Source organism: Hyperolius riggenbachi, chromosome 6 (assembly GCF_040937935.1).
Source record: "Hyperolius riggenbachi isolate aHypRig1 chromosome 6, aHypRig1.pri, whole genome shotgun sequence".
Classification (NCBI taxonomy): domain Eukaryota; kingdom Metazoa; phylum Chordata; class Amphibia; order Anura; family Hyperoliidae; genus Hyperolius; species Hyperolius riggenbachi.
This window is the reverse complement of record NC_090651.1, coordinates 55,778,758-55,803,165: the sequence shown is the minus strand read 5'-3', so window position 1 is coordinate 55,803,165 and position 24,408 is coordinate 55,778,758. Positions and strand designations below refer to the sequence as shown.

Genomic DNA, 24,408 nt, shown 5'->3' with positions numbered 1-24,408 from the left:
TGGAATGTAAACAAACACTCTCTGAGAAACTGTTTCTGCTTCAGGCACACACACAGAGTTCAGAATAGCTAATTAGAAGATTTTAATATATAATAAAAAGCAGATAAGGGTAAGAAAAAAATAGTTTGGAAACTTGTAATTTGTAGACAGACAATATTACTTGTGCACAAAAGCAAATATGATAACTGTATGATGTTATATCAGAGTTTCAGACCACTTTAAGGGGAACCTGAGATGAGGGATATGGAGGCTGACCTACTTAATTTTAAGCAATACACATTGCATGTCTGTCTTGCTGATTCTCTGCCTTTAATACTTGTAGCCATAGACCCTGAACCAGCATGCAGATGAGATGTTTCTGACAAGATTAGCTGCACGCTTGTTTTAAGTGTGTAATTCAGACACTACTGAAGCCAGTAAGATGGGCAGGACTGGTATTGTTTAACCCTTTTGCAGCCAATTTATTTAGAGGCTTGCAAGTTATCCAGGCCAATTTATTTTAGCTATTTTTTTTATTTTGTGTTTGTTACATTTCCCTCCTTCTAATTAGTACTGCTGTAATGTGTATCTATGGCCACTTGTTGTCACTAGGGGGCAGTGTGAGACAATAACAGAGGCTGTCTGGGTTCAGTTTCTATATATTCTGCTACCAGAGATCAAAGCATTCCAAAAATGTACAGCACAACCCGTTCTGCCAACTGAGGTCAACAGCAGTGCACTTATCTCAAATGAGATAGCTCAATTGAAGCTGCTAATGGCTTAAAGAGAATCTGAAGCGTGTATAAAACTCGCTTCTTCTCTTATATTCAGCAGGGGCATGTGTGCCCCCGCTAAACCGCCGCCATCGCGCCGCACAACGGGGGTCCCTTACCCCCCAAATCCCCTCCGTCCTGGCCGGGAATCTCTTCTAACGGCCGCAGCCCTGCCTCTCACGCGTCTGTCAGCGCGTATCTCCGCCTCTCCCCCGCCTCTCTGTCTTCCTTCGCTGAGAGGGGCGGGGGAGAGGCGGCGATGCGCCGCTGATAGACGTGCTGTGAGGCAGGGCTGCAGCCGTTAGCCCTGCCTCTAGGAGCAAAAATCGTGTCGTAGATTTTGCAGGGGTGGGTTTGGGGGGTAAGGGATCCCCGTTGTGCGGCGGGATAGCGGCGGTTTAGCAGGGGCACACATGCCCCTGCTGAATATAAGAGAAGAAGCGAGTTTTTTACTCGCTTCAGTGTCTCTTTAAAGAGAATTAAATAGAAAGGGTGGATTAAAGTTCATACACATGCCTGACTAAAGTTGGCTGAAGCCAATCACCTCAGCAGATAATCAGGCGTGTGTACAGTGGCCCCCAGCCCGCAAGTGATGCGCTCGGTGGATCAACTCACACGCAGAAACGGACAATTGTTTTGTCCATGCTGCTCCCCCACTCACCGCGTGACATCACACATGCGCCACTCTGTCGTGCCTCAACCTTCCCACATAGCAACACAGAGCATCGGCAGCTACACAGCTGACATACGCAGGACTGGGATTCTCTTCCTAAAAGAGTTATTAAACTAGTCATCCAACAGTTTCTCTCCTGTCAGGACCCGGTTGGACTATTGGATTATAGTCCCTCACTGATAAGGAATTACAGTCATAAAACACTTACTTGAGAGACATTGGCTTGTGAGAACAGGGAATAGATATAACAGGTCAACAGTTCATATAATTTAGCTTTCTGAGACACGGGACAGACTGTCATCGAGCTAAGACAAAACAATAAATCTACCTTTTTTTTTAAAGTTTTTAACATAACATAAAAGTGTGGGATATCTAAGCATATTTTTTAGGAGTAGGAGTAGGAGGATAGATACAGTTGTGTATCTTTTCAGTTTATTCTCACTTAAGGATCATTTTAAGGCGTGTCCCAGGGAGAGCAAATCTGCATAAAAGGTTGGATTTTGTCCATCCATTGGGTAGCAGCAGACATGCTTGTGGGAAGAAATAAACGGGTCTCGTTCATTATTGTGGCGCTGAAGTGCGCACACAACAGGAAGATGAAGAGGGTGTACATGAAATGTGAGGCCACCAGATGTTCTCTCCTCTGATTGAAGCAAGGAGCCATGCGTGCCATGGCTGAACAATTCCTCGCGCTCGTGTTTGTTGTTACTGTCAATATTCCAGTGTGAGTAAGTGAGAGAAGAGGAGGAGGAAGTTTATAAGTTCTCTGAACTGTCAAAATTGCGATTTGAAACATAACAGAAAATGTTTGTGTTTCTCTGAGTGTAAACTGGCTCCGTGCGGCGTTCATTACTTAGAATGGACACCGCTGTCGCGCACCCCCCCTCTTTCCTGGACTCTATTTTTTTTCCAAGCCAATCTTTTCTTCCACTTGAATTCCTGTTCATGTTTGTAATATTGTTTGTTTTTGTTTTATTCACAGTGCTTGCCGACAATCTGAAATCTAACCCCGGCATCAAGTGGCAATATTTTAGTTCTGAAGAAGGGATTTTTACGGTTTTCCCAGCACACAAGTTTAGGTGTAAAGGGAACTATGAGCACCGCAGTAGGTAGGTGACCAGTATTAGTTGTGTTCTGTTTGAATAAAATGTATTTTGCTTTGGATAGTGTGGAAGGGTTTTGTATTTTTTGGTTTTATTTTTTTTTTGCTCTTTGTGTTCCTGTTCACTAGAGTGGTTGATACTACTGTTAAAAGGTAGAGAACCAGAGGTGAAGCACCCTCATGTATTTTACCATATATATCAATGGTAATATGACAGTAAACACCTACTCTGTTCTTTGTTTCATTCTTCACTGCTCAGTCTGCCTGTTATCAGCTCTGATAAGAATCCCTGACTGAGCATTCAGTCTAGCTTTTACTGGAATGATTTTAGCTTAATCAGTCTTCTGTGATGTGTATTCAAGCCCAAGCCTGGCCTCTTGTGGCTCTGCTTTGCTGCTGTGCATCCTCGTAGCAGGAAAGCAGAGCCACAAGGGCAGGCTTGGGCTTAAATAGACATCACAGAAGACAGACTCCGCTATAATCATTCTGGGCAAAGCTAGACTGAATGCTCAGTTGGGGATTCTTATCAGAGCTGATAACAGGCAGACTGAGCAGTGAAGGAAGAAACAAGGAGCAGAGTAGGGGTTTACTGTCATGTTCCCATTGATATATATGGTAAAATACATGAGGGTGCTTTGTCTCTGGTTCTCTTTAAGTACTTTGGTCACATAATGAGAAGTCCAGATTCTTTGGAGAAATTCTGAGGACTTCCGAGGTGAAAATAAACTGAGATAAACAATTGTATCTGTCGTCCACAGTTTAATTTTATATTTAAATCAACTTTTTACGTTTTTATTGTTTCATTGTCTCTGTTCAATGACCCATTCATTGAAGTATGCCAGAGCTAAAATCTATTAACTGTAGATCCTTTTTACCCCTTTCCTGTTCTCAGGCTATTTACTGCTAGGAAAGTTTTTTTATACAGGGATGATCTCTGACGTTAATCACGAGTGATTACTCAGGATTCAAATGAGGATTAATTACTGCAGCTGCACGCGGGGATTGCAAGGGTTATTTTCCCATAAATCCGCTTCCTCCCCGCTCCCCATATAGATTTATGCGTCTTAATAGCAGCGTTCCAAGCCTCCCAAGAGAGACAGCACTGCAAATTTGACAAACCAAAAGTCTTCAGTCTAGAGAAAGTTTGGAATACCTATTCTACTTCCAGGAGGAGATAAAAACTCAGGAGAGAAGCGGGAGCCCCTTAAAGTGTAATATATCAAGTAACGCAGAAAAGGAATGATAACCAATAAGGGTACTCACAAAACCAGGTTGCATAATGGCAACCATGGATTCCAGTGTGAAAATTTTGGAAACGAGCACTAAGCGAGGGTTAGCTTGCTTTGGTGTAGTTTTCCGCCAAAAAAGATAGTAGATGGGTAAATGTAAAAATAATTGCCCAAATTAAAACCCAACCCCCATGGGGGTTCAGAGGTGTAACACTGGGAGGGAGGCCAGTTTAAAAGGCAAGAAAAGCTTCCCCCAAGAGGAGTATCCGGAATCCAAAAATAATTTATGAAAATGGGAATGCGTTTCATGGGCATCCAACCATTTAATCAGGTCATTAAAACCTACCCTTACTCTGCAACCTGAGCACCCTATTGGTTCTACATTTTCCCATTTACTATGTTTTCAAACCTACCCTTACATAGAGATACTGTTATATTGGCCTTATTAACCCTTGCATTGAGATACTGTTTGTATTTTACAATACCCTCCCCCCAGTTGCACACTATTTTGGCAGTTGGACATAGCAACTGCCATTCACTAAGTATTTTTAAAATAGTAATACACTAAGAGCACATCACAAGGAGATGGGCTAGTCCAAAACATGTCAATTTGGTCAGCTTTCTACTAACTACTGTAAGTGACAGCATGCAACATAGGAGAAAAGTACCGTAATTTATAGTTCATTTTACCCTGTACATTTTATATAGATGCACACATAAAAATTTAACATTTTACAATTTTCGCAATAGTGGTCCTTTAACTTTTTTACTATGTTTTTTTGTTTGTGGAAGGAAACCAAAGTCTCCTAAGGAAACCCACGCCAACACGGAGAGAACATACAGACAGCAGGCAGGCACTGTCCTTTTGATTCAATCGAGATTAATTGATATTTTGGCGGTTGCTTACGGAAAAGTAGAATCCGTATAATTCTGTGGGACTACCCTCACTCTAGACAACGACAAACTCTCCCCCTTCCCCCCCCCCCACAAGTTTTATGCAAAACTTTCACATTTCTAGCAGTGTACAACCAGTCTGGCGTTTCCCTCTTTTCTGTTGGATACTTGTTTTGTGCTTTTTCTTGCTTGCTCTCTGTGACCACGACTCTGTTAATTTGACAGGGTGAGGCCTAGACTGTTCACAACAGTTCATTTGACATTCTGTTTATATAGCCAGGCATCAGAGATTAGACTTCAACACATTCCTCCTTTCTCAGGCCCCCTTCTCAAATACCAGAGTGATCCCCTCACCTCCATGTTAGACAGGGACTGGAGCCCGGGGTCTGAGTGAATCTTGAGTGGTTTATACAATGAGCCTTCAAGCCACAGATCATTAACGCCAGCGATCTATCTTCCAATCCTGTATGGCTATTGTGAATTCCGGGATAAGCTCATCTAGACTTTGCTAGAGAGGAATAATTTAGGGTGTTTGGCAGAAACACTCCAGATATGAGAGGCCAAATCACGTTTATTGGAGATGTTTCGCTGCTGTTCTGGAAGAGGATGAAATTTGAAGAGCTCAATTGTGGATGGTGCTTATTGCGATGTCAGCACTAGTGTGCAGAGGGGATGATTAATTTTTTACTTTTGATCATGTATGCAAAAACGCGTGGAGAAAAAGTGCATGTGGACATGCAGTTTTTCTGCATGTGATGTCCGAAAAATAGAAATATGGTTGTCTGTTTTTTTTTCCAGATGCAAATTTCTTGTTATTTTGTAACAAGCCCATAGTAAATAAGTGCTGTGTGATTTTGTGTGCCATAAAAACCACAAATTTGCACCTAGTGGAAACATACACTAAAGTCCTTGATCAGTAATATGGAATCCTAATATTTTCATTGTTAATTTTGCTTCTAGAATATGATTTTGTGGTGTTTATATTCTGCAACTGAACAGAACCCTTTCTGCATCCCCAACCCCTGAATGGTCTACAACCCTCTCTAACACAACAATCACTATGACTGTGCATTAAGAACATCTTGTTTATTGGTCAAAGAGCCAGTTTAGAGCTCTGTACTCTTCACAAATGTAGACGCCAGGAACTCCGTATAGGTGACCGTGTTGCTGGAGAAGAAATTTGAGGGGGAAATTGGCATGTAAGCTGATCAAGAATACTTCAGGATTGTCTCCCTGACTAAGTTAGCCGGTGAGGTTCTTGGGCTTTGTAAGATGAACAGGCTGGAGGTTTATAAAAGCTACCTGACAGCACAGGAATGGATTTGGAACACATCATCAGTACTTGCAGACACCTAGTAGTTTCTGCATTTAAAACACAACAAATCCCAAAACTGAAAAATGATAAATATTTAGCATTTAGGACAAGTGAATAATAAGTAGCATGTAGATGCAAATAGTGGATGGAGTACAGTAGCTGTTTTGTGGGCCAAATGTGCTTGCCATTGCAGTACTGCTTTGCTTTCCTCTCCTAACTGGATTCAGGTGGAGGATGGGTTAAAGGGACTCCGAGCAGTGCAGAAACTATGGAAAGATGCATATCATTTTAAAGCTCTCTTTCTCCTCTTTCCAATGATATACAAACCGCCGCCCTACGCCTTTTAGTTTTCTCTATTTTCGCGATTGAAATCGCGGCTGCGGCAATTTCAGTTGCGAAAATAGCGAAAACTAAAGGGCGTAGGGTGGCGGTTTATATATCATTGGAAAGATATATAAACCGCCAGGAGTCCCTTTAATCAACTAAAATGACACTTCATCTGTTTCCCAGTGTCTCTGCATTATAGTTGAAGTGTGTCTCCGTAAGGAGGTGGGACTTGTAGTCGGCAGGAAGACGAGTTTTAACGCCCTGTTCTGCTAAGAGGAAATGAACCAGCAAAAAAAGCTACATGTGATTTGTTTTATTTGCACCAATCAACAGGTTTACTTTTTTTCTTAAATATTGTTTGTCTTTTTTTGTAATTTAATTGAGCTTATTATTATTATATTATTATTATGATTGATTTATAAAGCGCCAACATATTTAAGCCACAATGTCCGCTTACAAACACTAAAGAGCCCTAACTGGTTGCCCTTAAAAGAGAGCACAGAAGGCTAATTATTTCCATTTGTTTTGCCAGACCCATCTATGTATCGACAGTAAGGCCGCAGTCTAAGCACATTGTTGTCATCATGGACCACGGTGCTTCCATTACAGAGACTCAGCTGCAGATCGCTAAGGATGCTGCCAATGTTATTCTCAATTCCATCGATGAGCATGACAAGGTGAGTGAAATGTCCATAGAAAGAAGCAAGTTCTTCCAAACCATCTAGACATGTGACGTGCTACCTGTTGATTGCTTTTTTTCTGTCTGCACGTGGTCATGTGATCATGCAATTGCTGAGCAACAGCTATGTAGAGGGTCATTCATATGAATAGGTGGTTTAAGTAGCCAACTCACACTGCATAGTTTCTGGGACACTTGACAAGCATTGCTCAGTCATTGTGCCCAACTGTGTGAGTAGCTACAATGGGCCAGACCCTCCTGCAGGGATCTGTCAGCCAGCACCCCCCTCCCCCCCCCCAAACCCCATCACAGGGTAAGGGGGAGTTAGGGATCTTGTATATTATGCAGAGCAAGCCGTTATATATTACCTGCTCCTGGCTGCAGTACAGGGCCCTCTTCACCTACTGTTCAGTTTGCAAGTGCCATGCAGCCAGCCAATCGCCATGCAGCTGTCGTCCCATGTCATGTGACAGAAGTCGCAGGGACATTGGTTGTATCACGGTACTGAACAGGAAGTGAAGAGGTTCCTGTATTGCTGCCAGGACCAGGGTATAACACTCTGCAAGACACCCCCCCCAAGATCCCACCCTCAAAAGCCCTTTTTATGCCCCTGGTTAGTAGCCTCTCTCATGGAGTTCTCCAGAGTTGAGATTTGAAACCCAGCTGCACCCTGACAGCATAGTTAGCACTGGGGTGTGAAAGAACTTTAACAGACTTTTCCTGGGACCACAATAAAGCAGCCATTTGTGTATCAGCTTGTGGCGATCCTGCGTCCAATTAAACCATCCACAGCCCACGCACAGCAGATGTGACATCTTCTACTGACACTTTTTTTTTTCCATTTTAAATCTAACGTCATGTGACTACAGTTTTGGCTGCTTAATCAAGGCTGAACACTGTGACATCACGGTGTCCTGTCACTCTCATCCCCTCCTGTTTCCACCTATGGGCAGATGGGACCCAGAAAGGGGACGGAAAACATACTCTGGACAGTCAGACTACCATTGTAGGAGGGTGTCTGGCACTCTGCTCCAATGGACTGTCCAGCCTGTGGTCACCTCAATGTAAGGTTTAACTTGCACAGAAAGTAGTCAGAAACTTACGTTTGTGGAAATCGTTATCTGCTATGCCAGGGTGAGAGAGATGGTGTCCTATTTTTAAATCCTGCAATTAGGTTGTGTGTGGAGCATCTACTTTAAAGGGAACCCAAGCTGAGAGGGATATGGAGGCTGACATTTGTATTTCCTTTTTAATAATGCACACTGCCTGGCTGTCCTGCTGATCCTCTGCCTCTAATACTTTAAGCCATAGACCCTGAACAAGCATGCAGATCGGACGTCTCTGACAGATCTGACAAGATTAGCTGCATGCTTGTTTCAGGCGTGTGATTTAGACCCTACAGACCAGAAAGATCAGCAGGACTGCCTGGCAACTGGTATTATTTAGAAGTAAATTAATATGGCAGCTTCCATAGGTCTCACACCTCAGGACAAATTTACAGTATACTGAGCACCTGGGTGCTCCTAATTGTGAAAAAAACGGTTAAACCTAAGGTAGGTTCATTAATTGTGGGGGCAATTGGGGGTCATGCATTTAAGCTGCCCCACTCCCTGTCCATTTAGTAGCCTCCATCTTCTTTGTCCCCGTGCCACAGATTAAATTACCTACGGCTACTTCCTGTGTCCCTGACAGACGTAATGCATGCTGGGATTGATGTGGCTACATCTCCTGGCTGGGAGATGTAATCACATCAATGGGAACTGCTTCTCCCAGCGTGCATTGCGTGTCCCTGGCATGCACTGTGGTTGCTAGGGACATGGGAGATCACTGCGGATCTGTGGAGATAGAAAATGTAGGCCTCCATATAGATGAGGGGCTACTGATCAGAGTAAGTGAAAACCTGTACCACCCCCAAAAGCCTACACAATTAAGCAGCCCTCCTCCCACTCGGTGAACATTAGTTTACAAAGTTTTGATAAATGAGTGCTTAGTTCCCTTTAGTAATATACACCCCACTGAAGTGTCATCTTGCATCAAGCTGTGTGGTAAATAGAAAAATGCAAAAAATGACCGCTCCACTTTAAGCAGTTCTGTCTGGATCCTAGTTTCAGGATGTAGCTAATTATTTTAAACCTCTCCAGTGTAGTCTGCTGGAGTCTGACTAGTTAGAATTCTGCCCAAGGTGCACGCTGATCCCCCTCCACCTCTGCACCTCGCTGTATTTTAATGAGTCCATCCTGCAGTGCATCCTGAATGAGGGAATAGAATCGCTTTGGAAGAAATAACTAAATTTAAAAAAAAGGTAGACTGCAGTTTTATAATGGAGCTGAAGAAGTAGTGAGAGGGAAACGTGTTTTAATCATTTTGGGAGCGCGTTCAAGTCAAATATTCGCTAAACAAATAGCAAGAGAAATATTTGGGGATGAATTCACTGTTTGGCAGCGATACTTGGAGCGTCAGGCGGCTGTAATCTGAACCAATGCTGGAAATCATACAGAGAGACTCCAGAAATATTCCTCTGGCTATTGGGCGTGAAGAGCAGTCACACCGTACAAGACAAATGTTTTCACAATGCTGTCTGTTCACTTCTCGGGTCTTTCCATCTGCATGTATAAAGGGGAGCTGTCATGTATTAATGCAAGCCTGTCCCTTATATCGAAGTGCACCTACCTATATCAACAGAATGCAGAATGGGGCTAAAATCATTAAAGCAAGTACACTCACCTAAAGGATTATAGGATTATTAGGAAGACCATACTAATACGATGTTTGACCCTCTTTCGCCTTCAGAACTGCCTTAATTCTATGTGGCATTGATTCAACAAGGTGCTGAAAGCTTTAGAAATGTTGGCCCATATTGATAGGATAGCATCTTGCAGTGGATGGAGATTTGTGGGATGCATATCCAGGGCACGAAGCTCCCGTTCCATTACATTCCAAAGATGCTCTATTTTTGTTGCGATCTGGTGACTGTGGGGGCCATTTTAGTACAGTGAACTCATTGTCATGTTCAAGAAACCAATTTGAAATGATTTGAGCTTTGTGACATGGTGCGTTATCCTGCTGGAAGTAGCCATCAGAGGATGGGTACATGGTGGTCATGAAGGGATGGACATGGTCAGAAACAATGCTTAGGTAGCCCGTGGCATTAAAACGATGCCCAATTTGCACTAAGGGGCCTAAAGTGTGCCACGAAAACATCCCCCACACTATTACACCACCACCAGCCTGAACAGTGGTAACAAGGCATGATGGATCCATATTCTCATTCTGTTTACACCAAATTCTGACTCTATCGAGACTCATCAGACCAGGAAACATTTTTCCAGTCTTCAACTGTCCAATTTTGGTGAGCTTTTGCAAATTGTTGTCTTTTTCCTATTTGTAGTAGAGATGAGTGGTACCCGGTGGGGTCTTCTGCTGTTGTAGCCCGTCTGCCTCAAATTTGTGCGTGTTATGGCTTCACAAATGCTTTGCTGCATACCTCGGTTGTAACGAGTGGTTATGTCAGTCAACGTTGCTCTATCAGCTTGAATCAGTCAGCCCATTTTCCTCTGACCTCTAGCATCAACAAGGCATTTTCGCCCACAGGACTGCCGCATACTGGATGGTTTTCCCTTTTCACACCATTCTTTGTAAACCCTAGAAATGGTTGTGCGTGAAAATCCCAGTAACTAAGCAGATTGTGAAATACTCAGACCGGCCCATCTGGCACAAACAACCATGCCATGCTCAAAATTGCTTAAATCGCCTTTCTTTCCCATTCTGACATTCAGTTTGGAGTTCAGGAGATTGTCTTGACCAGGACCACACCCCTAAATGCATTGAAGCAACTGCCATGTGATTGGTTGATTAGATAATTGCATTAAAGAGACTCCGTAACAAAAATTACATCCTGTTTTTTATCATCCTACAAGTTCCAAAAGCTATTCTAATGTGTTCTGGCTTACTGCAGCACGTTCTACTATCACCATCTCTGTAATAAATCAACTTATCTCTCTCTTGTCAGACTTGTCAGCCTGTGTCTGGAAGGCTGCCAAGTTCTTCAGTGTTGTGGTTCTGTGATGCATCTCCCCCCTCCAGTGCCCCTCTGCACACTGCCTGTGTATTATTTAGATTAGATCAGCTTCTCTCTTCTCTCTTATCTTTTACAAGCTGGATAAATCGTCCTCTGAGCTGGCTGGGCTTTCACATACAGAGGAATTACATACAGGCAGAGCTGTCTGCACTCTACAGGAAGAAACAGCCTGACACTTCAGTGGAAGATAGCTGCAGGGGGAAAGAAACACACAAATGATCTCTTGATATTCAAAAGGAATGCTGTATACAGCCTGCTTGTGTATGGATGTATTTTCTGTGTGTGGACATACTGTACATCAACCTAATTCCTGTTTTGGTGGCCATTTTGTTTGTTTATAAACAAACTTTTAAAAACTGTTTTTAACCACTTTTAATGCGGCGGGGAGCGGCGAAATTGTGACAGAGGGTAATAGGAGATGTCCCCTAACGCACTGGTATGTTTACTTTTGTGCGATTTTAACAATACAGATTCTCTTTAATGAGAAATTGAACAGGTGTTCCTAATAATCGTTTAGGTGAGTGTATATTACATTATTGACCGGGGCCCCATTTTAAGACATTTTAAACATGGGCCCACAAATATGAAAATCATGGTAAGGAAAGAGAAGCGATGTGAAGATGTATTTATGTTTCTAATCTATTTGCTGAGGCGTGTGCTCTGCTTCCCCTCACAGATATCAGTCCTCACAGTGGCGGATGCGGTGAGAACCTGCTCCTTGGACCAGTGCTACAAGACGTTCCTGTCCCCAGTCACCAGCGAGACCAAGCGAGAGATGGCCAGTTTTGTGGCCGGTGTGAAGTCCTCAGATAGTCCTACTCAGCATGCCCAGGGCTTCCAGAAGGCCTTCCAGCTGATCAAGAGCACCAACAATGGCACCCGGATTCAGCCAAGTAAGGCCCTTTCATAATGTAACAATAAACCGCTGAATAGGGCGGGGATACAACCTCTATCCCCATCTCCTTCGAGGACTTAACCTCCCTGGCGCATGATTTTTTTTCGAATTTCAGGGTCTGAAAGCCGTACAATTTGTTTTCACACACTTTTAGACCCTGAAAGCAAGAAACAAATATTACCACGTAGAGATCTGTGGCAGCCCTTCTCTTACTTACCGTACCTCCCTGGAATCCAATGCTGCAAATCTCCCTTTGTCCTCCGGATGGCACTATATTCCTATTGTGCCTCATGATGAGAAATTGCAATCTCACCCAAGGGATTCAGAGGCTCTGAGGACCGGAATAAAAATGGCTGCCAGCGTCTGGATCCCGGGGCAGGTGAGTTGCAAGGCTGCACACTCCGCACTGTGTCCCTATACCTCCTGGCAGCTACCCCGAGTCAGGTACAGGATTACCACTCCTGGCTTCTTTTTTCCCACCCCAAGCCTGACTTGGGGTTACCGCCAAGGAGGTTAACACATCACTTTCTATCCCAATGACATTTGTCACTGAAGCTAAATTATCCAGTTGAGGGCATAGAACACAGTAATTGGGATAGAATCTTACACGTCACACAAGTGCACCCGAAGCCCTCCGAGGATCCCAAAAGTGTATTCGACCAATTGGTCAAATACCTGCAATGGGGGTGATGGCGCTGGAATGAAGACACCAAAAAAGGACCAGGAAAACTCTATAGGATCCCCAGAGCCTTACCTCTACATAGGTGAGTATCTGTTTTATTTACTTTTTTTAATGACACTTTACATTTACTGTTAAGCAGACCTAAACTCGGAACTTCAGCTCTAAAAGATGCCCAACCGCATAATAAAATTTGCTGGGAACAAGAAAATGTATGCGTGCTCAAACACCAAGTTTAACCCTAACCAATCTGGCTTTGCAAATCTGGCCTAATTAGCTTATCATGAGGTATAGTTCATGCAAATATGCATTTGCTTTCGCACGCCAAACTATGCAGGGTCAAAAACCAATACTGCAAAGCTGTTGCCCTGCGGGAATTGGTTCATGCTACATTAGCACTATCCAGGAGCGCTATGGGGAGGCTTCCCAATGCCCCCATACACCCGGGGGGCCACTGGGCCCCAGGCTCTCACTGCCTGGGAACCACAACGGCACCCCGGAGAGGGAGGCTGGATGCCACCCGCACCCACCTCTCAGTATTAAAAACAGGCACTTGCCTTAACGTCCATTGCATTCTGCTACATGTGCATTAACTTGGGGGCACCACATGGGAAAGGAGTGAAGCATGGGTCACCCCAAGCTTTGGAGCTCAGGGCTGGCTTACACACAACACTCCAAAGAGGGGGGGGGGGAGGACAGGGGCAGACAGCTCACCCCAGGGCTCACACCACCTAGAGCAAGTCATACACCACCTGCCTCCAAAGGATACAACTAAAGAAATGCTGAGAACAAGAAAATGTATGCGTGTCAAACACTAAGTTTAACCCCAACAAATCTGGCTTTGCAAATCTGGCCTAGTTGGCTTTTTATGAGGTATAGCTCATGCAAATATGCATCTGCTTTCGCACGCCAAACTATGCAGGGTCAAAAACCCATACCGCAAAGCTGTTGCCCTGCGGGAATTGGTTCATGCTAAATAGCACTATCCAGTAGCGCCACGAGGAGGCTTCCCAAAACCCCCGTACAACCGGAGGGCCTCAGGCTCTCCCTGCCTGGGAACCACAGCGACACCCCGGAGGGGTTACAGCTGATACGAATCCTACAATAAATCTGCAGTGTGTCTACTTCCTGCTTTCATGGAAGCAGACCTAGTTAGTCACAGATTAAGGGGTGTTAGACAGGCTAAACTCTCTAAATGCATACAGGGTTGCATTTCTGTCTTCCTTTTGTCCTGTACAAGAGTTCAGGTCCACTTTAAAGGGTGGAAAAGTTTTTTTTTTTTTTTTTTTATATTTAAGCCTTCGTTTTATCTCATGTTCTTTAATGCATATTGGGCCTGATTCGCACAGCTCCGGTAATATTGCCATTGCCGGCAGCTCATGCCCATGTAACCAGTCTTAATGCCAGCAGAGTACCAGACGTCGCACAATCAGCACAACCTGCAGTATATGGGTAATGCAAGTCATGCTACAGTACAGCACATTACGCCACTAGAGTAATGCTCATTACTGTAGCAACACCTGCGCTACCCACTGATTGTGCAAAACGTGGTACTCTGCATGCGTTAGTACCTGTAAAGATACCTGAGCTTTGTGAATCAGGCGCATAGTGTGGTAGGTGTCATGATTTGCAATGTACGACATTTAATGCATTTCACATAAACCATTTTCTGTGTTCATTTATTACCTGGCAGGCTGGGCTTGCATTGCTAACTTCCTGTATGAATGTGACTTGCTGCTTTTCTGCACTGAACAGCAGCCGCCTATGAGCTACCCACACCCTTCCAAAAATCCGTTAAAGTGTAAATGTCGGGCATAAAATCTAAAATTAATTCTTTATTTTTATCTGGTAAACAAGTAATAAGGATGTTAACCAGACAATCCAAAAGTTAAAATCACTTAGTTTTCTTGTTGATAAATGATCATTCCCCAGTTTACCTGACTCTCTTATTTGGTACACACAACATTCGGTTCATAAAAAGGAAGTTGCAAGGCATGCTGGGTTGTCCTTTTTTGCTTCTCTATTTCCCGTCAGACTTAACTAATGCAGTCTGATTGGCTGAAGCCTCTTTCCCTCCTGTTTTCACCTCCCACACCTCTGTTCCTCTCTGATTGGCCAGTATTTCACATGCTGAGACAATGCACTTTCTATAGTGAAGGGCGGGCAATGCATACACAATCAGGTAGAGAAGAGGGAGGAAATTACATCAGGATTGGCTTCAAAATAGCCATACTTAAAATGGGAAATGCTTTTTTTTTTTTTTTTTTTTTTTTTTTTTTTTTAACTCAGATGCACACCACATGCGGAGAGCTTGTCAGCTAAAGGCCTATCAGCCTTGAGTGGCTGTATGCCATCGCTGGGTAGTGCTATCATCATTGTTCGTCTGATATAATAATTATATTTCTTATATTGCTCATAGGTAGCTTGATTATATAGTCGCCCTTTCAGAGCCCGATCATCCCCCCCCCTGAAGACAGGGTTACAACAACTACCCCTGCTCACAAACCCTGAGACGGAGCACAGTAAATTCCAGCTACCGCATGTGAACACACACAACCCTCATCCAACCAGCTCTTATTCCACAAACTACTCATTCAAACTTCACAAATACCACACCCCTATCACCAGTCTCTGCTACGGATTGCCCAACCGCCTCTAACCCTGCCCGTCTTTATCCCCGACATGAATCTATATTTATGAATTGTTTAAATACCCTTCTGTGATTACTCGCCAGGTTTTACTACACGATCTTGCCCATTCACCTCCATCATAAGTCATTTCATCTTCCTTCATATCTTGGACTACAGGATTCCTGCCACCACACAACTGGTCCATTCTACAAACCCATTCATCCAGACTTGGGGGGGTTGGTTCTTTCCACTTATCCAGTATCATTCTTTTAGCAACCTTGGAACCTACTTCTTTGATTAAAATGCTACCCTTACAACCACCTGCATCAGCAAATCCAAAGATCGCTTCTTCTGCGGATAGGTTGAAGGTATCTGTTAGTAATTCTCTGCAAAAGAGGGTTATTTCTTCCCAAAAAACTTTTACTATGGGGCATGACCACCACATATGCATCTCTGTCCCGTCCTCCTGCCCACACCTCCAACAAACCACCTTATGGCTAGTAAATTTCTGGATGCGTGAAGGGGTGAGATACCATTTAGCAGTGGTCTTGTACTGGATGAGTTGTAGAGTTGTATCCCGTATGGACCAATTACTCTGCCAAATCTTTGGCCATTTGTGGCTGAGAGTGGGACTAACGGCCGTTTCCCATTTTTCACAATAGGTTGGGGTAGAGTTATCTATCTCGCCTGGGCTGTTAAGTTTATTAAGTTTAGATAAGGCTTTTTCCATTTTTTTGTTAAGCAAGATGTGTTTTTCTAGGATATTCAAGTCTATCCTACTTTTCAAATGCACTTTATGCAGGAAACTTTGTGCTTGGATTAGTCCCCACGTATTTTTCTGCCCATCGTTATATAAAAGGCTAGGAATTTTCAGAGTGTGGTCGCCCCTAAGGTTAACAATACGTGTTTCACTACTTATATTATTTTTTATGAACCACGACTTCTTCGCGCCTGGAATAACGTCTGGGTTGTCCCTCAGTGTAGTCATGGGCGAGAGGCCCGTTTCTTTTTGCCATATTTGCACAAACCAATAAAAGGTTTTTAGTGTTGGAGTAATCAAAGGATGGTGGGTAGTTGAATAAATTTTGTAAATGTTGCTGGGTATCCATGAGAAGATTAAATCAAGATTGCCTTCTTCCTTTTCTAGTGATGTCCATATTTTGCCTGTTTTATTAGGAGAGGCTTCTATCCTCCAGTCTAGAATTCTGGCCAAGTGTATACTTCTATAATAATTCTGGATATTTGGGGCGGCTAAGCCACCTCTTTCTTTCCCTCTGGAGATTAGCTTATAACTTAATCTACGTCTGGACCTACTCCATATAAAATTCTGAAAAATGTTTTGCCAAATTTGGAACCATGAACCCGGGATAGTCACTGGCAAACTCCGCAATAAAAAGATGAGTTTGGGTAGCACAACCATTTTGATAATACTGATCCTACCAATAATATTAAAACAAGGGCGGTCCCATGACTGAAGTTTACCCTTAAATTCTTTTATAATTTTTGAGAAATTAGCCTTAAAAAGATCCTTAGGGTCTTTTGTGAGGGAGATTCCAAGATAGTTAATCACGCACTCATTCCATTTAAATTTGTTTTTTTGTTTAATTTTATGTACAGTAGCCGCTGAACAGCCCAAATCTAAAATTGTAGTTTTTTCTTGATTTAGCTTAAAGTTGGAATACAGTGCGAATGTATTTAAGATTTCCTCACATCTAGTAATAGAGTGGATCGGGTCAGTCAGGATTAACAACAGATCATCCGCATAAGCAAGGATTTTAATCTCATCTTCATTTGTTTTAACGCCTTTTACCTGATCATCACCTTGAATTACTTGAATAACAGCTTCTAGGCTTAGGTTGAATAGCCAGGATGATAGTGGACAGCCCTGCCTGACCCCATTTTTTATATCAAAAATATCAGATATGTGTCCATTGACGTTGACTCCTGCACTTTGATTCGAATATAATCTTTTTATTTTCTTAATAAAATTGAGGCCAAAGCCAAGCCTATCAAGCATTTGAAATAAAAAGTCCCTTGAAAGTCTGTCAAACGCTTTTTCAGCATCTACAGCAATCATTATTGCTTCAACTCCTCTTTTTTTGCATATGTGAATCGAGTTTATTGCTGCATAGATATTATCTTGAGTTTGTTTGTTTTTGACAAAACCTGCCTGTTGTTTGCCCAGGATTCTATCAGCAACCCCGCCCTGTCTATTTGCCAGGATTTTTGCATAAATCTTGACATCACAATTCAGAAGTGATATAGGCCTAAAATTTGCACACTCCATATTGGATTTCCCTTCCTTTGGGATTAACGTTATGGTTGCTCGATTCGTCTCTAAAGAAAAAGTAGCAGCTCCTTCCTCATTATTAACCATATTACAGAAGATGGGGGCCAAGACAGGGGCGAAGTGCTGATAAAACTCCGCGCAATAGCCATCAGGACCAGGACTTTTTCCCTTCTGGAGTTTCGACACAGTGTCTATAAATTCACTTTCTTTTATTAATGCTCCAAGTATTTCTTGGTCTATAGTATTTAATTTAGGTAAATTTATTTTTTCTAAGTAAACCCCTATATTCTGGAGCTTAGGAATATCTGCATTGTATAGTCTTTCATAATAAAGAGAGAACACTTTACATATATTTTCTGTACCTATAACCAGTTCGCCGTCTGTTTTTTTAATTTGTTGAATAAATTTAGATGTATGTTGTTTTTTTTTAATTAAGTCCGCTAATATTTTACCCGGTTTGTTTTTCCCTTGTATGTAATGCCTTTTAAACTCTTTATACTCTTTTATACATTTATTATCAAGCATTAAATTTAGTTCTGTCTTGATTTTTGATAGATTGAGTAATGTTTTAGACGATAGGCAAGATTTATGTTTTATTTCAGCTAAGTGTAGACTGTTCATTAGTTCGGTGATTTTTTTTTTGCTTGTCTTTCTTTTTCTTAAAACTTAGTTTAATTAAAATTCCTCTTATAACACATTTTAAAGTGTCCCAAAGGATGGCTGGTGTAGTGGCCGTAGGTAAATTAATTTCAACAAATTCTTTAATGGCATTTGTTATCAAGAGTCTGGTGTCTTCATCTTCTAGTAGGGTTTTATCTAGTCTCCATAATTTTTTCTGTGGGCCAGTTAAACCTAGATTTATACTTAATATAACAGGGGCATGATCGGAAAAAGTAATATTCCCAATTGTGGCTTCTGTAATAGATGTAATATCATTTTCTGCCACAAGAAAATAGTCTAGTCTAGAATAATTTTGATGTACGTGAGAAAAAAAAGTGTAGTCTCTTTCTTCAAGGTTCTTAATCCTCCAAGCATCTACAAGCTTTAAATTTGTGAGTTCATTACTAAATTTTAAAATATCGCGTTTACGAATGTGTGAAAAGCCTTGTGACGTATCCTGTGTTGGGTCGATCGTGAGGTTGAAATCTCCCCCAATAAAGACCCTACCTCTGGCTTTTTCTCTCACTTTCTTAAGGAAGTCAATTAGAAAGGCTACTTGGCCTTTATTTGGTACATAAACGTTTGCCAATGTCAAACAAATGCCATTGACCCTCCCAAGCACAATTAGCTCTCTTGCTACTTTATCTTTGTAAATTTTGTCTATGGAGAAGTCCAGACCTGATCTTACTACAATTGCTACGCCACAGGTTTTTTTGTGCTCATTCAAATTTACGATCCACTCTTTATACCTTTTATCAAAACACCTGGGGACTTTCCCTTTTTTAAAATGTGTCTCCTGAATAAATGCTATATCAATTTTATTCTTTATTAATTCATCTACAATTCTCCTACGTTTACACCCAGAGTTAGCTCCTTTAACATTAAGTGTAAGCAATCTTAGATTATCTGCCATATTAATTAATTACTAAAATTGTTGTATAAATCTCCATTCAGTGACTGAGTCAGGGCAGGAGGGCGGGACAGCAGCACTAGGGTACACCAAGGCGGGAATTGGTAAGAAGCATTCATCCATACACTCATTCTTTCCACATTCAAATTGGTCATGTCCGAGTTGACAACTAGGTGTTGTCGACATGTATCGGACTTCTCGTTTTCCTTCTTGACACTCATCAATAGGAAAAGAGCCCCGATGTCAGATTTTTTTTCCGTCTACCTTCTTCTAAGGTGCATCGTTAAGCAATACTTTGTGAACGAGAGAGGAGAGGAAGAAAAAAACAAAACAAAAAAATAAAAATATAAATGATCATTCCCCAGTTTACCTGACTCTCTTATTTGGTACACACAAGTTGCAAGGCATGCTGGGTTGTCCTTTTTTGCTTCTCTATTTCCCGTCAGACTTAACTAATGCAGTCTGATTGGCTGAAGCCTCTTTCCCTCCTGTTTTCACCTCCCACACCTCTGTTCCTCTCTGATTGGCCAGTATTTCACATGCTGAGACAATGCACTTTCTATAGTGAAGGGCGGGCAATGCATACACAATCAGGTAGAGAAGAGGGAGGAAATTACATCAGGATTGGCTTCAAAATAGCCATACTTAAAATGGGAAATGCTAAGAAGGATTTTCTCTATTTTTACTGTAGAAAAATCACTAAAATCAAAACGGGGACAGTGCAATACATATGTAAGTAGAGCAAGTATTTATTTACTTATATATGCGGGTTTTTTTTCCTGAGATAGTATGGCTGACAGCTCCTCTTTAAAGGGAACCAAAACCGAGAGGGATATGGATGTTTCCTTTTAAACAATGCCAGTTGCCTGGCAGTCCTGCTGATCTATTTGGCTGCAGTAGTAATTGAATCACAGACCTGAAACAAGCATGCAGCTAATCCAGTCTGACTTCAGTCAGAGCATCTGATCTGCATGCTTGTTCAGGGCTGTGGCTAAAAAGTATAATAAGAGACACAGGATCAGCAGGAGAGTCAGGGAACTGGTATTATTTTAAAGGGAAAAATCCATATCCCTCTCAGTTTAGGTTCCCTTTAGGCCTCTTTCACAGCGTGACGTTTAAGTTGCACGTTAGAAAATGTTCCAACGCAGACTAACGCACAGCAATGCAAAGTCTGTGCAACATTCACAGTGCACACGTTGCGTTGTGTGTAACGTGTAGCAATATTTAGAAGGTGCTGCATGCTGTGCGTTTAGCAATACATTTGCTGCGTTGTGTGTGTTGCACATGCTCAGTAATGTTTGTTTGTTTTTGTTTTTTTAAATGTAATGCATGTGCCGTTTTTGTTCCATCAGTATGCAATGAAAACGGTGCACCAAGAGAGACATAGCGTAGTACAAAGTAACGTCCAATTTTATAACCTACATGCGCTGCGTTAGGGGCACATTGTGCAACCTTAACGTCGCATCAAATGCAACGTCTTAGTGTGAAAGAGCCTTTAAGGTAAACTAAAGGCTCGAAAGCAAACATTTATACTATTCCTACTTAAAATAAACAGGACACTGTCTGCAGCCTGAAGAATCAGACGTGTGTAGTATGTATGTCTGTGCGGTTACCACTTCCCATGCTCGATCGCTGCTCCCTGTGTTTCCTCCTTTGTGGATCCCCTGCAGCTCATAGTGGGATTTCTTTGTTTTGTCCTCCCATCTCCCCTCTGCCTCTCTTCAGGACAGATAGACAGATATAGGCTGCCTGGCAGAGAGCCCAGTTACATGTCTGCATAACGACCGTGGATAAATTACACACAGAACTATAACAATCATCTCAGGCAGCAATTATCCACCATGTTTATGTAACTTTAATGTAAACAGGAAAGGGCCATAAAAATATATTGGCTCTCTAATTCAGCACTAATGCTGCACTAAAGAAAAGCTAGATTTATGTATATTCAGCCTGATGTCCATTTTCGTTTAGAAAACCTCATTGTATTCAGCTGGGATTTGCATCTTAGAAGGATTAATGGGAAATGTCCCTGCTTGCTTTTTGTTTTTATAGGCATATAAAAGTGCATATAATCTGTAGCAGGTTTACAGAATCTGAATTCAAATCATACATGACACCTTAATGCGTCTAGCAGACAAAGTCCACCTCTTGAGGAGGACATTGACTCATTAAAGAGAACCCGAGTCGGGTTTAAAAGTTAAAGAGTAACTGTCGGGCATAAAATCAAAAATCTATTATTTTTATCTGGTAAACAAGTAATAAGGATGCTAACCAGGCAATCCAAAAGTTAAAATCACTATTACTTTTCTTTCTGATAAATGATCATTCCCCAGTTTACCTGACTCTTATTTGGTACACACAATTTGGTACACAAAAAGGAAGTTGCAAGGCATGCTGGGTTGTCCTTTTTTGCTTCTGTATTTCCCCTCAGACTTAACTAATGCAGCCTGATTGGCTGAAGCCTCGTTCCCTCCTGTTTTCCCCTCCCACACCTCTGTTCCTCTCTGGCCAATATTTCTCATGCTGAGACAATGCACTTTCTATAGTGAATTTTTGTGTGCAAATCAGGCAGAGGAGACTAAGGGAGGAAATTACATCAGGTTTGGCTTCAAAATAGCCACGCTTAAAGGGAAGGTCCAAGCAAAATAAAAAAATGAGTTTCACTTACCTGGGGCTTCTACCAGCCCCATGCAGACATCCTATGCCCTCGTAGTCACTCACTGCTGCTCCAGTCCCCCGCTGTCAGCTTGCCGACCTCGGAGGTCGGCGGGCCGCAATGCGTACATTTTTACGCATTCCCGCTAGTGCAGGAACATTAACACATACACTTTTACGCATTCCCGCTAGTGCAGGAACATTAACACATACATTTTTACGCATTACTGGTTCAATGCATACATGTTTACGCATTGAACCAGTAATGCGTAAAAATGTATGTGTTAATGTTCCTGCACTAGCGGGAATGCGTAAAAATGTACGCAATGCGGCCTGCTGACCTCCAAGGTCGGCAAGCTGCCAGCAGGGGACTGGAGCAGCAGTGAGTGACTACGAGGGCACAGGACGGCTGCATGGGGCTGGTAGAAGCCCCAGGTAAGCGAAACTCATTTTTTTATTTTGCTTGAACCTTCCCTTTAAAGAGAACCCGAGGTGGGATTTACTTCTGCTAGTGGGGCACAGAGGCTGGTTGTGCACACTAACACCAGCCTCTGTTGCCCCATGGTGTGCCTCCAGGACCCCCCTGCGCGCCGCTATACCCCCCGCAGTGCTGGTGACACGCAGCGTGTCGGCAGCACAACGTTTACCTCTCGCCTGTCTGCCAGCACCGCTCCCCCGCCTCCTCCGCCTCGGCGCTACCCGCCCGCATCACTTCCCTCCAATCAGCGGGAGGGAAGGGACGCGGGCGGGTAGCGCCGATACGGAGGAGGCGGGGGAGCGGCGCTGACAGACACGGCATAGGTAAACATTGTGATGGTGACACGCTGTGTGTCGCCAGCACTGCGGGGGGTATAGCGACGCGCAGGGGGGTCTTGGAGGCACACCATGGGGCAACAGAGGCTGGTGTTAGTGTGCACAACCAGTCTCTGTGCCCCACTAACATAAGTAAATCCCACCTCGGTTCTCTTTAAAATGGGAAATGCTAAGAAGGATTTTCTCTTTTTTTTTTTTTACTGTAGAAAAATCACTAAAATCAAAATGTGGACAGTGCGATACATATGTTATGTAAGTAGAGCAAGTATTTATCTATTTATATATGTGTGTTTTTCTGAGATAGTATGGCTGACCGCTCCTCTATTTAAAAAAAAAAAAAAAAAGCATGCTACCTATCCGGGAGGGTGGCCAGATCAAGTAGATTCCATCGCCACCTCTCCCTGCCGCTCCTTTATGCTGCTATGCTCTACTTTCTCTTCTGTGACCTTTGAGGTCACAATGCAGCAGAAATGGCTGTCAGAGGAGAGCACTGATTGGCATGGAGGGTGTGGGGGAGAGGCAGGGAGCAGTTAGTGGAGAGCCTGTTAGAAGGTTCAGATAGGTGGTGAAGGGGCATTACGCAGGAGTTCCTTTCCTACAAGGGACACCCCTTCCGCATTACTTTGCAGAGGGCACACAGAGGTATGTCCCTTAGATTGTAACATGCCTCTTTGTCCCTTTTTCATATTTAAAAACCGATTTGGGGCGGTCAGGCTCGTACCCACGTCCAACCAAAGCGCCTGACCACCCCAATGACATGACCAACCGCACGACCAAGGGATTGCAGAATTTTGCACTAACCAACTGAATGACCAACTCATTTGCATAGTAAGCGGAAGGACGGACTGCAGGACATGGCCATATTCAAAACGAATTGTACACGTGTGGCCAACTGCATGATATCAGCCCAGCAGTCGTGTGAGTTTATCTGCTGGTTGGATCGGGCAAACAGCCTGTTATAAGTCACTCTTCTAGTTGTTTGCCAGTGTACACACGCCCAACTATTGTCTATCATACCAAGTTTGGACGATAGTTGGGCAGAAAAGTTGCATGTGTTTATAGGCCTTTAGATGTACCTTATTTGCCTGCCATATATAATGCCCCTTTTCTCCCCAAACAGTGGGGAGAAAAAGTCCCTGCATCTTATACAGCAAATGCAGGGAATCCCCGAATGCACACCAATACGAACCGCCGCCACATTGGGGACTCCCTGCACTGTCTGCTCTGTTCCCCGTTTGTCCACTTTGTCCCCGTGTGTCTCTGCTCCCCCCCCCCCCCATTTGTCCACTCTGTCCATTTGTGTGTCTCTGCTTCCCCATCCTTTGTGGGGGGAAGGCGCAAATACTGCATATGTTGAACGGTCTGAAGTGCAACCTGAGTCCTCTGAGCATCAATAGCTTCATAGTTAAGGGGAACTCTTGTGTGATCCTTGTAGTTATTCTTTAACATGTTGCTGCAGCGTGTGTCTTGGATGCATTGTGAGGGTGACCATTCATTGTATGGGTCAGTGGGAACAAAGTCTAGCATCCAGGATGTCCTTTAAATCAAAGCAGCACACAGTCCGCTATAAATTGTAGAATTCAATTTTCCGCACCCTTGCGTTGCACCTGCTTTGGAAATACATTGAAGCCCATGTGCTGCGGAGAAGCCCTTGAAGGATGGCCTGACAAGTGAACTAACAAGAGGCAGGTGACACATCCTGGAGCAGAGGTCGCCGTGCGGAACACAATGACACACATCGGAACAAGCCGCCTCTTGTCTATGGCTGGAGCAGTCGGCTAGGTTTGCAGGATAGACCTCCCGTGAGAAATTCATACCTTGCAGAGC

The 24,408-nt window shown here is 43.0% G+C and overlaps 1 protein-coding gene across 2 annotated transcripts in view; it reads left to right on the top strand.

The window, feature by feature from the left end:
- CACHD1 (cache domain containing 1) overlaps positions 1 to 24,408 on the top strand; it is a 212,934-nt gene that overhangs the window by 135,376 nt on the left and 53,150 nt on the right. The window contains exons 5-7 of one of the 2 annotated variants that reach the window (XM_068242486.1): positions 2,408 to 2,534; positions 6,825 to 6,969; positions 11,726 to 11,942. In XM_068242486.1, coding sequence (XP_068098587.1) covers positions 2,408 to 2,534; positions 6,825 to 6,969; positions 11,726 to 11,942 — 489 coding nt within the window. Of the gene's footprint in view, positions 1 to 2,407; positions 2,535 to 4,318; positions 4,391 to 6,824; positions 6,970 to 11,725; positions 11,943 to 24,408 lie in introns of those variants that run through there. The other variant, XM_068242487.1, reaches the window with a different exon arrangement.